This window comes from Vulpes lagopus, chromosome 16 (assembly GCF_018345385.1).
Source record: "Vulpes lagopus strain Blue_001 chromosome 16, ASM1834538v1, whole genome shotgun sequence".
Classification (NCBI taxonomy): Eukaryota; Metazoa; Chordata; class Mammalia; order Carnivora; family Canidae; genus Vulpes; species Vulpes lagopus.
The window spans coordinates 58,631,056-58,647,344 of NC_054839.1; the positions used below are offsets into that span (position 1 = coordinate 58,631,056).

At 35.5% G+C, this 16,289-nt stretch overlaps 1 protein-coding gene across 1 annotated transcript in view; it reads left to right on the forward strand.

Annotated features, from left to right (window-relative positions):
- The window catches only part of RB1 (RB transcriptional corepressor 1), a 141,355-nt gene that overhangs the window by 111,423 nt on the left and 13,643 nt on the right, over positions 1-16,289 (forward strand). Inside the window, exons 18-20 of the mRNA XM_041730976.1 lie at positions 5,229-5,347; positions 9,377-9,522; positions 11,961-12,106. Coding sequence (XP_041586910.1) covers positions 5,229-5,347; positions 9,377-9,522; positions 11,961-12,106 — 411 coding nt within the window. The remainder of the gene's footprint in view (positions 1-5,228; positions 5,348-9,376; positions 9,523-11,960; positions 12,107-16,289) is intronic.

The window sequence follows — 16,289 nt, forward strand, 5'->3', positions numbered from 1 at the left end:
TGTCTCTGGTGCCATTCTGAGTACTTTATACTTATTATCTCATTTAATTGTTATAACCACCAAACCCTGTGAGGGAGTATTATTTTCCTCACTCTATGGGAGCTACAGGAAGTTTCTCTAGAGCCATATTTTCTCTTGTTTCTGAACCATCTATTCTGCTTTCTACTTGAAATAACTTTTACCTTTAGAACACAAGTCAGGCTTAACCTTCTTCCAGATGTTTCTCCCTAATGTACCTAATCTAGATTTGATGTTCTTCTCTTGATTTCCAGCATATACCATGTGTATCCTTTGATTATGGAACTTACTGGTCTATATTACTGTTTTTTATTTACTTAACTATTTCCTTCATTAGAGACTTTAGAATAAGGATTAAAAACAAGGGCATTGGAATGACAAAGCTTGGGGCCAAATCCTGGATCCACCACTTACTAATTGTGCCTTTGGGCAACTTAATCTTAGCCTACTTTTCTTCAGTTGTAAAATGACATAAAAAAAATAGTGCCTTCTTCCTAGAGTTTGTTGGGGGAATGAAATAATATAAATAAAGTACTTGGTGCTATGCCTGGCATTCAGCAAATCTATAAACTCTTGGAGTGCAGAATTACTGAGTGTTTATTTTGTGCCATATACTGTATCAAACCCTTTATGTAGTTTATTTAATTTTCACAACAACCTTGTGGGTTAGATACCACCATTAATATTACATTCTTCTTAGTCGCTATAGTGCCTGTCATGGAATGTGAGTATTTGTGGAATGAGCAAATGAATGGTAGATGGAATTGTGGGGAATAGAGCTAATTGTAGGGGGAAACACCACCATGGCAACACAGCTAGAAGCATGAGAGTAGGCACAAAGAATGAAGAGAAAGTGAATAAACGAACATGATTTATATCATAGTATAGGAGCTAACAGCACATGCTCTTAAAATAGACTGGAGTTTAATTCCCTGCTCCACCATTCGTTAGCCATATGACATGAGGCAGATTTCTTAATATCCATGTTTCAGGTTATCTATAAATTGGGGATAATAACAGTATGTATTTTATAGATGTACTATGAGGTTTATATGAGATTAAAATGTTTGTAAAATATTTTGCATAGAACTTGGCATACGGTAGTAGATGCTCAATGAGTATTCTTCAATTGAGAGAATCAAGAAGACAGAATTTTGGTAGTGAAGGAAGTAAAATATTATTATGAAGTATGTGGTAATGGCTTTGAAATCATTAATTATAGTTATCAAGATAAGACATAGTAGAAAGAAAGATCACAGTTGTTAATATACCTGACAGTGTGGTATCCTCACTAGACAACACCAAATATTTGCTGTGGGTCTGGCATTAAAAATTAGTTCTCCTAAAGTTAATGCAATGTTTCTAATATTCCATCTTCTTACCCTGTCATCACTAGATGTTGGAAAATCTAGTAAATTTGGAAAATCTGGAAATTCCCACATGTTGGGAAAATGAGAACCAGAAGTTTTTGTCAGTGATTGGACTATACTAGGATTTAAGGAATTTCTGAGTTTCACAACAGAGACTGTACTTTTATATGTGACTGATCTCAAATTTACCTGGGTTATTAGTATTCTAGAAGATAGAATTTAGGGAATGGTGGAAAGGATGTCTTTTGAAACCTAAGAAGGCAAGAAATTGAGTTGTATGCTATTTTAGAGTTTTTAGAAATTTATATCAGGATTAGAAAACTAAAGTTAGTTCTTGAGGGGGTGGGCAGAGGAGAGATAAATGTAAAGGAGACATGGCAGGGATCCGGTGGGAGGGAGCTAGAATGGTGGGATTGCATTAGAATTAGACTCTGCTGAGGAACTTTCCTAAAATGTAGATGTTCCTCCTTCTTGGCATTATCAGAATTTTAGGGGTTGAGGAGAAATCTCTGTGTTTAATAAAGCTCCCTTGGAGACTCTGATATAGGCTGCTTTCCACCAATTTGGAAGCTATATCAAAAAAGTAGGAATGAACCTTATAAAATATAGTGTCATTCTAGGGATGACCTAGGCTACTGATGGTATAGACCTGAAATTAATCATTAGAGATTATGAACTCTTATTATACTTAAAAAATACCACACAATTTAACAGTGCTTATTTGAATGCACAGATTTTAGTGTAATAACTTAACAGTTTTACTATCTCATAGTTACTTTGTAGATTTAATTAAGTACAAACATTAAGTTGGCATGGCTATACTGATGTGCTGAAACTAAGCTGTGCCAGTAGAACCTCATATTACCTTTACATTTACATGTCAAGTTATTGTTGTGCCCATATTTGGCTAACCCTTATTTTAAGGCCCTAGGACAAGAATGGCCAAGGGGTTTCCAAAGCCAGAACAGGTGCAGAAATAGTAAATGTGCATATCAACAAACACTGATTGCAAGGAGCCTAAGCCCAAGCCAATTAACCTTTTCCTGATGACTCAGAACTAGTTCAGCTTCAGATTGGAAACTTGAAGAATTATGAAATTTTGAGAACCACAGGAGTATGTCCACCTAAAGGTAGAAGCAGCAAAGCCCAGGCCAGTGAAATCCCTCACTGATGTTAGCTTAAGTTTCTAAGTTTGTTTCATCTTCTTGAAAACAATTCAATGTCTAGTCATGAAATAATTTTTGACACAAAACCTGGGTGCTATGAATAGGTTAAACCTGCTGCAGTATTTGCTGTCATGGAATAATGTATGTAGGTATGTAAAGGATACTAGTTAGAATCTCAAAGGTAAAAATCTGGTGGTTTTGATTCTCTGGTAGAGAGGCCCTGGAATTATTTGAGAAAGGTGACTTTTATTGTGATTATTTAATCATAGGATATATGTTTTCATTCTTTTACTTTTTTTTACAAATTCTTCTCATCAGCATTATCATCTGTAATTTGGTGATTCCTCACTTCAGCATGGCAAGCATGTTTATTCTTCACCTTTGAACTCTTATCCACCCATCTTGTCCTTTCCTTTTCAGTCATAATCCTCTACTCCTTCCAAGTGTGACAAAATACTCTTGATTTTCATCATGTTCAGACATGCTAGTTTCCTTTAACAAGCTTTCATGCCCTATTCCTCTTTGAATGTCCATTTCTCATACTGTATTAGTTCCCTTTATAATATGAACTCTGCTGTATGAATTTTTATTCATTTTGCAAATATTCATTATAGGTTTTCTTATGCTTTCAGTTAGAATAAGATCTCTTCTTTGGATTAGGAACAGTAACTCCTACAGCCTTTAGGGTAAATGATACAAATAATGACTCTTCCACATGATTTTATCATGATTGTTAAAACAGAGGAAGCTCACATTGGATATACTTGCTGTGGCCATTGAAGCTAGTACTGATGGGAGAGGACTTTTGACTCCTGTAATATTTCATTTAGAAAAACAGCTGTCTTAGTTTAATTGCATAAATTTTGCCTTTGCACTTAGAGCTGCCTATCCAGAGCAGATATGTCAAACATCTTCAGGTAAACCCTGACCCAGGTTTAGAATTCTTGGCTAATTTTGAGTTAAGAGTTACTTTCTTAAAACAATATTTTAAAAATAATGCGACAAATACAAAATATAACATTTTTAATATGACTTAAGAAAGACTTTAAATAATACCCAATACCACAAAATAGCTTACTTTGAATTAAAGAAAATAGGATCTACCCAAGTTGTTATATATACTTCTCATTGTTTTTTAAAAAGTTGATGAAGATATCAATTTAGAAAACACTTTAAAAAATACATTTTAGGGTACACAGTTGTTTGAAATATTTGTATATGTAAAGTTGTATATAACTGATACAACATTTAAGGTTTTCAAGTTCTTAAAATATTTGCTTTTAGTCTACAGTTTAACAAAGGGATTGCTGTTTTAAGAGACTTTTAAAAAATTGCTGTAAATGATCACTTTTAATGAAAATCTAGTTCAAATTTTGGGCCTCTTTTGCATAATTTCTAATATTTAACAAGCGTGTTTTTCAAAAACAATGCTAACTACCATTGTTCAAACTGGTTATAATATAAATTGTTCAGCATTGTCGAAATTTGATTCATTGTTCATCATTGTATTGTTTTGGTATTTATTATATCAAACAGTTACTCTGGAAAAGGAACTAATAATTTATATAAGCTCTCACTGTTTGGTAAATTGTATAATTAGGTTAAGCAAATATTGTAGTAGTTGTAGATAGTCCTCTCTGATTAAGTAAGTATGACTGTGTTGTTTTCTGCTTGAAGAATGATTATCAGGAACAGTTCACTTTATTAAATAGTGCGTAATACAGGATTAGCCTCGGTAAAGTTAATTCATGCACTTGTTTTATTGCTGCTCTCTTTTTATAAGAGCTCAGACTCTGGAGCCCGGCTGCCTAAGTTCAAATCCTTTTGTTAGCCTCATTTTCTCTCTCTCTCAAGTGGGAATAGTATACCGACAGCATAGGGTTTTGTGAAAACTAAATGTGTACATGCAGTAAGCATTTACTAATTGGTAATTATTATTGTTAATAACAGATGTTAATATAGATTTCTTTTTCAGTAAATCCTTTGGATAAGATGAAAAATAATAGTTAAATTAATAAAATGTTTTTAATATGTCATATTCTAATACTTGTAGGAAGCTATTCTATTTTTTTTAAAAGCTTAAAAGAGTTTTGATTTCTGTATTTATAAACCTCACATTATTATCCTATACTCTGAAAATAATTTTACTGCATAATATAGTATTCAGTCACAATTTACTAAAATAGCCAAGTTTTCTGATCCATAAAATGAATAATGATAATACTTAATCCACAGACTTATTTTGAGGATTACATGAGATAATACATTTGAATTACCTTTGTAAACTGTGAAAGTGCTTTAATTCTCGGGTCTAAGCAAACCATCAAAGTGACATATCATTCTGTTTTGCCTGTGTATCTTAAATTAACTGACTTTCATTATCAATTTGGTGTTCAGTATCCAAAGGGCAGATTTCATAGGAGGGTCAATGCACGTACAAGTGAATACCTCCTTAAATTTTGCATGCAAAGCACATCTCTTCGATTTCATGTATATAAAACAAAAATTGGCAATCCGTTTTTTCAAAGTAAAAAGAAAGATCTCTGATTCTAAATCGCTGCTGTCAATTGTGACTAAATTTGTAGTGCTCACCATGTCAGACCATATGATTTTAGTGAGTACATGGGAAAATCATACCTACCAATGTGGTTTTAATGTCATTTTGTTTATATAGGATTCACCTTTATTTGATCTGATTAAACAAGCAAAAGACCGAGAAGGACCAGCTGATCACCTTGAATCTGCTTGTACTCTCAACCTTCCTCTCCAGAGTAATCACACTGCAGCAGATATGTAAGTAGAACATATGCTATTCAGTCAATCTGCAAATAGGTTTTGAGCATGGTATAATGCAAGATACTATATTGAAACTGTAGGGTATAGAATTTTGAATAAGACGTTCTTGCTTTGAAGAAGCAGGAATGTAAGATACATGACTCAAAGATCATATATAGTGGTACAGAGTGCTACTGAGATCACTCAGGGTTGATGTAATGAGAATAGTTTTCATGGTAGAGATGGCAATTTAGTTAGGCCTAAAAATTAGAAAATAGGATTTCTAGAGAGAAGGAAGGAGACACAAAGTGTTCCAAGAGTCAGAAATGGCATAAATCCCAAAGTGTAACACCGGGAAAGCAGGAAACACTTTCAGGGGTGAGGTATAGGATAGGGATTAGGGTGAGATATGAGACTAAATCAGTTGATGAATACATGATGATGATCATGATGATGATGGAAGAAGAAAGCAAATAGCTAATATTTACTGAGGGTTCACTATGTGCTGGACAGCTGCCTAAGTACTCGAGATTTTCTTTTCCCCATTTAATCTTCATAACAACTCCATAAGGTAGTAGATACTGCTGTCAGCCTCAGTTATCTGTAAAATAGGAATTAGAGAAATAAAAGTCAGTAGAAATCAAACCCAAGCAATCTGCTCCAAAGCTTATGCTCTTAAACAGTCTATCTACTCTGCGTTTCACAGAAATGTGCCTAATACTGTTTCTATTTAGTTCTGTCTAGGAATTGACAGTATAGTGTTCTGTGATTAGTTCAGGGACTATTTTCCAAAGATGTCCTTTCCATGCTAACTTGTATCCAAGGTATTTCTAGCATATGGTGCCTCTGCCTTCACATAACATTTGTTTGCTAGATTACATACAAATATAAATAAGTCAAGCCTTATCTTTTTCTTTAATTTAAGCAGTTGTCTAAGTGCCAGGACATTCTATAGGCACGGGGAATAAAAGGTGAATAAGATGGACTAGGTTCTTCCACTCATAGCACTTACATTATGGGGGAAATAAACTAATACATGATGTGTTTTTAGAGTATACTAAATTTGGGGCACCTGGCTGGCTCAGTGTGTAGAGCATGCTGCTCTTGATCTTGGGGTTATGAGTTCAAGCCCCATGTTGGGAGTAGTGATTACTTTTAAAAAATTGAGTATACTAAGTACTATAATGGAAATAAAGTGGTGTGAGAGAAACTGAGAGTGTAGGAACATTTAAGGAAGCTTTTTATGAAAAGTGGTATTTGACCTGAGATCTCAAGGACACGTGGATGCTGGCTAAGCACAAATCTGCATCATGTACATTCCAGGCACAGCAAACAGCAAGTGCAGTGGCCCTAAGACAGATCAAATTTAGCTGCTCCAATGAACAGAAAGAAATCCCAGTGTGGCTGGAGTAAAATGAACAAGAGGAGGTTGGAGGTGTAAGACAAGAGGCAAACTGAGGCCAGACCTTGTAGGTTTCCATGGGCCATAAGAAGGGGTTGAATTTTAGAAGGGTAATAGGAAAGTATTAGGGGTGCAGCTTGGTATAATTTGTATTTTTAAAAGGGCCATTTTCTGACTGTTAATTTGAAGTCCAGGTAGGTTTGGAGAAGGACAGGGAAGAAGTAGGAAGACCAGTTTGGAGACAGTTTCAGTGGACTGAGACTTGGTCTAAGATATGTCAGAGAGATAGAAAGAAATGGAAAGATCTAAGATGTGTTTTATTATTATTTTTTAAGATTTTATTTATTTATTCATGAGAGACAGAGAGAGGCAAAGACATAAGTGGAGAGAGAGAGAAGCAGGCTCCCTGCAGGGAGCCCGATGTGGGACTCAATCCTTGGACTCTGGGGTCATGACCTGAGCCAAAGGCAGACACTCAACCACTGAGCCCCCCAGGCATCCCTAGGATGTATTTTAGAGGAAGATTTAATAAGACTTGGTTTTGCATTGGGTTTAAGGAATTGAGAAAAGGGAGAAATTAAAAATAACTCCTAGGTTTTAGATTTAAGAAACTAGATGTAATATGGAGCCATTTATTGAGATGGGAAAAACAGGGAAGAAATCAAGGAGCTCCCCTTTGGCTTTCTTAAATTTGAGATTCAAGTAGTGATGTTCTATAGGTAGTTGAATATTTGCATCTAGAACTCCAGGGAGGCCAACTCCTATCAAAATTAAGTTTGTCTACAGTATTGTGAATTAATGAATTGAAGGGAAATCCAAGATTGGAAGTAGACTAAGATTAGGATGGTGATTCCCTTTTCCTAATGTACTAGGTGACACACTACACATAGTAGAAACATCTATCTATAGTAAAGTACAAATCCTCTTTCTTGCTCAGAATTATTTCTTAGCCACTAAGACAAAATTAGAATATAGATCTTGATTATCCTATAAAAGGCAATATAAGGGTGGTATAATGTCAGAAATTGAGAGAATACTTACTAATATCTCTAGATTGATTTATGCCTAACATATTTAGTATACAGGTGTAATTCTTCCTTGGTAATGTTATCTGAAGTATTGTAAACAATTCTGTAGTAGGTAATTTAGGTGGTGTTTGTGTAACTTAGGTTTTATCATCTATATGAACCAAAATGAAACATTTTTTAAGAGGAGAATCAGAAACATGACAACACCATTTTGGAATCAATAACTTATTCTTTTGACCTGAAGTTATTTTATGATCTCAAACTCACTATAATTATTAAAATTGAATATATATGCATATGCAGCTTTTTTTCAATAAAGCAGTAACTCTCAGAAAAAGCTATTTATTAAAATAGGTAGAAATGATAATGACAAGCTTAGATTTCCTATTAGGCTGTATCTTTTCCAGCCTGTGTTTAAATAGCTTGCTGGAACTGGTACAGATACTCTATTAAAACATATGGAGGTTCCTCAGAAAGTAAAAAATAGAACTACCCTAGGATCTAGCAATTACACTACTAGGTATTTACCCAAAGGATACAAAAATACAGCTTTGAAGGGGCACATGCACCCTGATTTTTATAACAGCATTATCAACAACAGCCAAATTATGGAGAGAGTCCAAATGCATCAACTGAAGAATGGATAAAGAAAATGTGGTGCTTGTGTGTGTGTGTGTGTGTGTGTGCATGTGCGCGTGTGTGTATAATGGAATATTACTTAAGAAAGAAAAGAAAAGCATTTTGTCATTTGCAACAAGGTGAATGGAGCTAAAGTATATTATGCTAAGCGAAATAAGTCAGAAAAACAAGTACCATATGATTTCTCTCATATGTGGAATTAAGAAACAAAACAGGTAAACATGGGGGAAGGGGAAAATAAAAGAGGGAAACACTGTAAGAGACTCTTAAAGATAGAGAACAAACTGAGGGCTGAGGGTTGACAGAGGGAGATGGGTGGGGGATGGACTTAGATGTGTGGTGAGTATTAGGGAGGGCACTTGATATGATGAGCACTAGGGGTGTGTGACAAATCATTGGATTCTACTTCTGAAACTGGAGGGTTTGATGCTGAGTGAAGTAAGTCAATCGGAGAAGGACAAACATAATATGGTCTCATTCATTTGGGGAATATAAAAATTAGTGAAAGGGAATAAAAGGGATAGGGGAGAAAATGAGTGGGAAATATCAAAGGGAGACAGAACATGAGAGACTCCTAACTCTGAGAAACGAACAAGGGGTGGTGGAGAGGGAGGTGGGTTGGGGGTTGGGGTGATGAGGTGACGGGCACTGAGGGAGGCACTTGGCAGGATGAGCACTGGGTGTTATGCTATATGTTGGCAAATTGAACTCCAATAAAAAAAATTAAAAATTAAAAATAAAAGAATTCTACTCCTGAAACCAATACTGCACTGTATGTTAACTAACTAGAATTTAAATAAGAGTTTAAAAAAATAGCTTGCTGAAAGAAGGAATTTGGTACAGAATAAGATTAAATAGATATGTTCAGATGTATGTGTACAGTTCTGTGTGAGTGTAAGAGAGAAACAGAGACGTAGATAGAGACAGAGAGACTCTTTGAGAATGTCAAATGAAGACTTTTCCTTTGAATATGTCTAGGTATCTTTCTCCTGTAAGATCCCCAAAGAAAAAAGGATCAACTATACGTGTAAATTCTACTGTAAACACAGAGGCACAAGCAACCTCAGCCTTCCAGACTCAGAAGCCATTGAAATCTACCTCCCTTTCACTTTTTTACAAAAAAGGTTAGTAGATGATTTCTTTCAAAAAGAAGGACTCTGGAACCCGGCTGTGACTAAGTTCAAATCATGACTCTTCTGCTTACTAGGTGTGACCTTGGCAAAGTCACTTAATACCTCCCTGCCTCAATTTTTTCACCTGTAAAGTGGAAATGATAATAATAATATGTTTTGTAATAATCTCCCTCATAAGGTTTTTGAGTTTAAATGAATTAATACATAAAATGCTTCAAACAGTACCTGGCACATAGCACTCAAAGTGTTAGATGTTGTTATTGTTGCTGTTGCTGCTTTTGTAACACTTTCAAGTTTATGTTTAGAAATATTTGCCCCTGACATTACTTTTGCTATCGATGTGGCTGTAGAGTTAAGATGGTAAGTGTGCTGTGGTCTAGTGTAGGCACATTTCCTGGTAGTTAGCTGGTGTGGCATTCTCTGACTTTATGTGTATGAGGTGGAGCAGGGGTGTCTGTGCATGCGTATATACAGCCGACCCTTGAACGTTGGTGGTTAGGGACACTGATCCCCCCCATGCAGTCAGAAATCCTCATATAGCTTTTGACTCCCCAGAAACTACTAAAAACCTACTGTTGACTAGAAGCCTTACCAATTGAGCATAAACAATTGAATAACACATATTTTATGTGTTATATGTATTATATACTGTACATCTTACAATGAAGTAAGCTAGAGAAATGAACACGTTGTTAAGATAATCATAAGGAGGGGCAGCCGGGGTGGCGCAGCGGTTTAGCACCGCCTTCAGCCCAGGGCGTGACCCCGGGGTCCCAGGATCCAGTCCCACATCAGGCTCCCTGCATGGAGCCTGCTCCTCCCTCTGCCTGTGTCTCTTCCTCCCTCCTTCCCTCCCTCCCTCCCTCCCTCCCTCCCTCTCTCTCTCTCTCTCTCTCAGATAAATAAATTAAAAATTTTTTAAAAATCATAAGGAAAATACTAGTACTGTCCTGTATTTATCAGAAAAAAACCCATGTTGTTTAATAGTCTGCTGTATATGGATGTGCACACACACTGAAGCTCTCTGAAGGAACATGAAAGACCAGATTCCTCTGTGATAAATCTTTTTTCTGATTTTATTTGAGTCAGAAATATACGGAGTTTTATGGGCATGTTTTTTTTTTTTTTTTGGGCATGTTTTAAAATAATCCTTAAGTTAGAGCAGTGTTTCCGGAGTGTGGTCCCCATCCCGCAGAATCCACTTTCTACCTGGAAAGTTGTAGGACGGAAAATCTTTGTTTAGGCCCCATCTTCAAGCTACTCAATCAGAAGCTCTAGGATGAAATGGAAAAAAATTTTTTTTTATTTTAACAAGCCTTCCAAGACTAGTCTGATGCATACTGAAGTGAGAACCACGGAGACAATTAACTAAAAAATCCTGATTACTTTATGCACATCTTTGAAAGGTACATTTAAAACAAGAGTCATTATATTTAAAGTAGTTGGGAAAATTAAATTTTGTGGATTCCTTTTATCCAAACCTATATTGCAGTAGTATTTTTTTATAGACTTTCTAAATAAATCTTACGTTAGTATTCAAGTATTATTTTGCCTTCTACATACCTAGCTCTGTCCTAGGAGTAGGAATTATTTATACATTAGGAAAATAGTGGTAGAAAAAAAATAGTGATAGAAGTGAGGTTCCTGTTAAAATGCTGTTTATTACTGGTGGGAATGCAAACTAGTGCAGTCACTCTGGAGAATATGGAGGTTCCTCAAAAAGTTAATCATAAAACCACCCTACAATCCAGCAATTGCACTACTATGTATTTACCCCACGGATACAAAAATAGTAATTAATTCGAAGGGATACTCGCACCCCAGTGTTTATATTTATAGCAGCATTATTTACAAAAGCCAAACTCTGGAAACAGACTGATAAATGGGTAAGGAAGATGTGGCATATATACGCAATGGAATATCACTCAACCATAAAAGTGAATGAAATCTTGCCATTTGCAATGATGTGGTTGGAGCTAGAGCGTATGACGCCAAGTGAAGTAAGTCAGTCAGAGTCAAATACCATATGATCTCACTCATATATGGAATTGAAGAAATAAAACAGATGAACATAGGGGAAGAAAAAAGGGAAAACTGAGAAACAGATTCTTACCTGTAGAGAACAAACTACCCCTCTGGGTACCAGAGGGGAGATGGATGGGAGAGTGGGTGAAATAGGTGTGAAATAGGTGATGGGGATTAAGGAGGGCACTTGGGATGAGCACTGGGTGTTACATAGAAGTGATGAATCACTAAATTCTACACCTGAAACCCACACTACACTGTATGTTTACTAACTGGGCTTTAAATAAACTTGGGGGGAAAATGCTGTTTAACAGCATTGTGTTTACAGCAATTTAATGTTTTGAAAAATACCCTTGAAATTCAAAATGAATAATAAACATGACTCATTCCCCTTATCTCTGCAGTGTACCGACTAGCTTATCTTCGACTAAATACGCTGTGTGCACGCCTTCTATCTGACCACCCAGAACTAGAACACATAATCTGGACCCTTTTTCAGCACACACTGCAAAATGAGTATGAACTCATGAGAGACAGGCATTTGGATCAGGTAAGAAAATAATGCACTTCTCTTCTACTTGTTTGTTAACTGTGTACTGATTTCTTAAAAGATTAGATTCAAATAAGCTAGATCAATTTAGCAGACTTAATATATATCCATTTGTTGGCTACCTTTAATAATTTTGTTATAATCCTTAGAGCTCTAGAGCTTGGGAGTATTTCAGTAACTTGTTTAATGTCATAAAAGATCTTTACAGAAATCATTGAAGAAACTGTTGAGGATTTTTCTGTCTTGGGGTAAACTAAATTTCATGTTAGTATGGAAAAAGCATGAGACTTAACAAGTTAATCTAAAACAGTGCCTAATGAATGAATGAATGAATGAACTAACAGATGAATGTCTTAATTTACAGAGAATGATCTCTCATATCTTCCTTTTTCTTTTCTGTAGGCAGAATAATGTTTTTTTTATAACAGCTTATTGAGATAAAATTCATATACCATACAAATCACCCATATAAAGTATACAGTCGGGTGATTTTTGGTATATCCATAGAGGTGTGCAGCCATCACCAAAATCATTTTTAAAACATTTTTATTGTGCCAAGAAGCAATGCCATACCTTTCAGCACTCACTTCATGTTCCCCCACTCCCTCCAGACCCAGGCAACACGGATCTTTCTATGTTTATAGATTTGCCTATTTGAGACATGTTATATAAATGGAATCCTATAATCTGTTGTCTTTTGCATCTGGTTTCTTTTACTCAGTGTCATGTTTTCATTGTTCTTCTGTCTTCTAGCTTGTATCAGTACTTCATCCTTATTCTTGCCAAATCACATTCCATTGTGTGAATACACCACATCATAATTATCTGTTCATCATTTGGTGTCTTTTACTTTCTGACTATTGTAAATAATCTTGCTATGAATATTTGTGTCAATACATGTTTCTAAATCTCTTGGATATATACCTAGAAGTAGAATTGCCAGGTCATGTAATAATTCTGTGTTTAACCTTGGAGGGACTAGCCAGATTTTTTCCAACATATCACACCATTCTATAGTCCTTTTTTAAAAAAAAAAAAAAAAAAAAAAGATTTTATTTATTTATTCCTGAGAGACACAGAGAGAGGCAGAGACACAGGCAGAGGGAGAAGCAGGTTCCATGCAGGGAGCCTGATGTGGGACTCGATCTCGGGTCTCCAGGATCATGCCCTGGGCCAAAGGTGGTCCTAAACCGCTGAGCCACCCGGGCTGCCCCCCCATGCCCCTTTTTTTTTTTTTAAAGATTTATTTATTTATTCATAAGAGAAACAGAGAGAAAGAGGCAGAGACACAGGCAGAGGGAGAAGCAGGCTCCTCTCAGGGAGCCTGGTCCAGAACTTGATCCCGGATCCTCGGATCATGCCCTGAGCTGAAGGCAGACACTCAACTGCTGAGCCACCCAGGCATCCCCATGCTTTTTTGATTATAATCATCCTAGTAGGTATAGAGTGACATCTCTTTATGGTTTTGATTTGCATTTCCCTGATGGTTAATGCTGTTAATTGAGGATGATTTTCATGTCCTTTTGGCCATTCGTATATCTTTTTCTGAGAAATATGTACTCAGATCATTTGTAATTTTTTTTTGAGTTGCCTATTATTGAATTATGAGAGTTCTTTATGTAGTCCATATAAAAGTCCCTTATTTCATATGATTTGCAAATATTTTCTCCAGTTCTCTGAGTCGTCTTTTCACTTTCTTGGTGGTGTCCTTTGAGGCACAAAAGTTTTTAATTTTGATCATGTTTATTTTTTCTTTTGTTGCTCGTGCTTTTGATATCATATCTAAGAAACCATTGCTAAGTCAGAGATCATGCAGATTTATCTTTGTTTTCCTCCAAGAGTTTTATACTTTTAGCTCTTACATTTACATTTTGATTCATCTTGAGTTAATTTTTATGAATGGTGTGAGATAGGGGTCTAACTTCACTCTTGTATGTGAGTACTACTTGTTCCAGCACCATTTCTTAAAAAGTCTTTTCTTTCTCTATTGACAGTTGTCAAAAATCAACTAACTGTATATGTGTAAAAGTTCATTTCTGTTCTCTTGATTGTAATCCCTTGATCTTTATGTCTCCTCTTATGCCCGTACAATACGGTCTTGATTACGGTAGCTTAGTAATAGTTTTGAAATAGGCAAATGTGGGGATGCCTGGGTGATTCAGTCAGTTAGGCATCTGACTCTTGATTTCAGCGCAGGTCATGATCTCAGGGTCATGAGATAGAGCCCCATGTGGGGCTTCACGCTCAGTGGGAGTCTGCTTGAGAGTCTCTGTCCACCCACCCCCCCGCACACAGGCTCTTGTGCACATGTGTGTGTGCTCTCTCTCTCTCTCCCTAAAATAACAAACAAATAAATCGATCTATTTTTTTTTTTAAAGAAATAGGGACAAATTTTCTCTTCTTTTTCAAGATTTGTTTTACTCTTCTGAAGCTTGCATTTCCATATGAATTTTAGGATCAACTTGTTAATTTTCAGCCAAGAAGCCAACTGGGATTTTTTTTTTAAAGCTTCTTTTTTTTTAAGATTTTACTTTTATTCACGAGAGACACAGAGAGAGAGAGAGGCAGAGACACAGGCAGAGGCAGAAGCAGGCTCCATGCAGGGAGCCCCACGTGGGACTTGATCCCTGGTCTCCAGGATCACAGCTTGGGCTGAAGGCGGTGCTAAACCGCTGAGCCACCTGGGCTGCCCACCAACTGGGATTTTGATAGAGATTGTACTGAATCATAGATCAATTTGAGAAGCTCTGTCATCTTAACAATATTAAATATTCCAGTCCATGAACATGTGATGTGATGTCTTTCCCTTTATTTAGATGTTCTTTAATTTTTTTCAGTTATGTTTTGAGATTTTCAGAGTACAGTTTTGAACTTGTTATATTAAATTCGTATGCCTCATTTATTCCTTTTAACACTATTGTAAATGGAATTATTTCTTTAACTTCCTGTTTGCATTATTCATTACAAATGTATAGAAATACAATTAATTTTCATATATTAATCTTGTTACCCTGCAGTTTTGCCTAGTTTTGATCAGTTCTAATAGTTTTTAGTGGATTCCTAAGATTTTTAATATATAAGCTCATATTATCTTCAAATAGAGATAGCTTTATTTCTTCCATTTCAATCTAGATAACTGTTACTTCATTTACTTGTCAACTTGTTTTGACATAGAACCTCCAATACAATGTTGAATGAAAGTAGTGAGAGGAGGGCAGCTTTATCTTGTGCCTGATGTTAGGGGAAGAGCATTCCATCTTTCACCATTAAATGTATTGTTGGCTATGGAGTTTTTATATATGCCCTTTATTAAGTAGAGGAAGTTCCCATCTATTTCTAGTTGTTTTTATTGCAAAAGTGTATTGCATTTTGTCAAAAGCTTTTTCTGTATCTATTGAAATAATTATTGGGGTTTTTCCCCTTTTATTGTATATTACATTAATTGATTTTCAGATGTTAAACCAACCTTGCATTTCTTGGTCACAGTATATAATACATTTGATGTGCTACTGTATTCAGCTTGTTTTTGTTAAAGAGCTTTACATCTATAATCATAAGAGATAATGGTAATTTTCCTTTGATGTCTGGTTCTGATATTAGAGTACTACTATCCTCACAGAATTAGTGAGGATAATAATAACTCTTCTAATTTCAGAAGAGTTTATGAAGAATTGGTATTGGTTCTTTTCTAAATGTTTGATAGAATTCACCAGTGAAGCCATCTTGGGTGGGTGGGGCTTTTGTTTGCAGATAGTTTTTGATTATTAATTCAAGCTCAATTCAATATTTTCAGTTTCTTCTTTAGTAAGTTTTAGTGATTTGTGTCTTTTCTTAAATTTTTCCATTCCATCTTAAATATCTATTTTGTTGGTATGTAATTGTTCATAATCTTCCCTTATAATCCCTTTATTTCTGTAAGGTCAGTGGTAATGTTCCCAATAAGAATGATATTTTCAGCAAATGGTGGATTAGTGTATTAGGGTATATGTATATTTTATATGAGTGTATTTGTATATTTTACAAGAATATAGTATATTTTACAAGAGTATATTTGATTGTATAAATTCTAGTATGTTGGATTTTTGAAAGTAGGCACTCAGTTGCCTTGTACTTTTCTACAATGTAGTAAGACAATAGTGCTAAGGATTTCTAAAGAGATTGGTATCTGAAATCAAGATTTTTT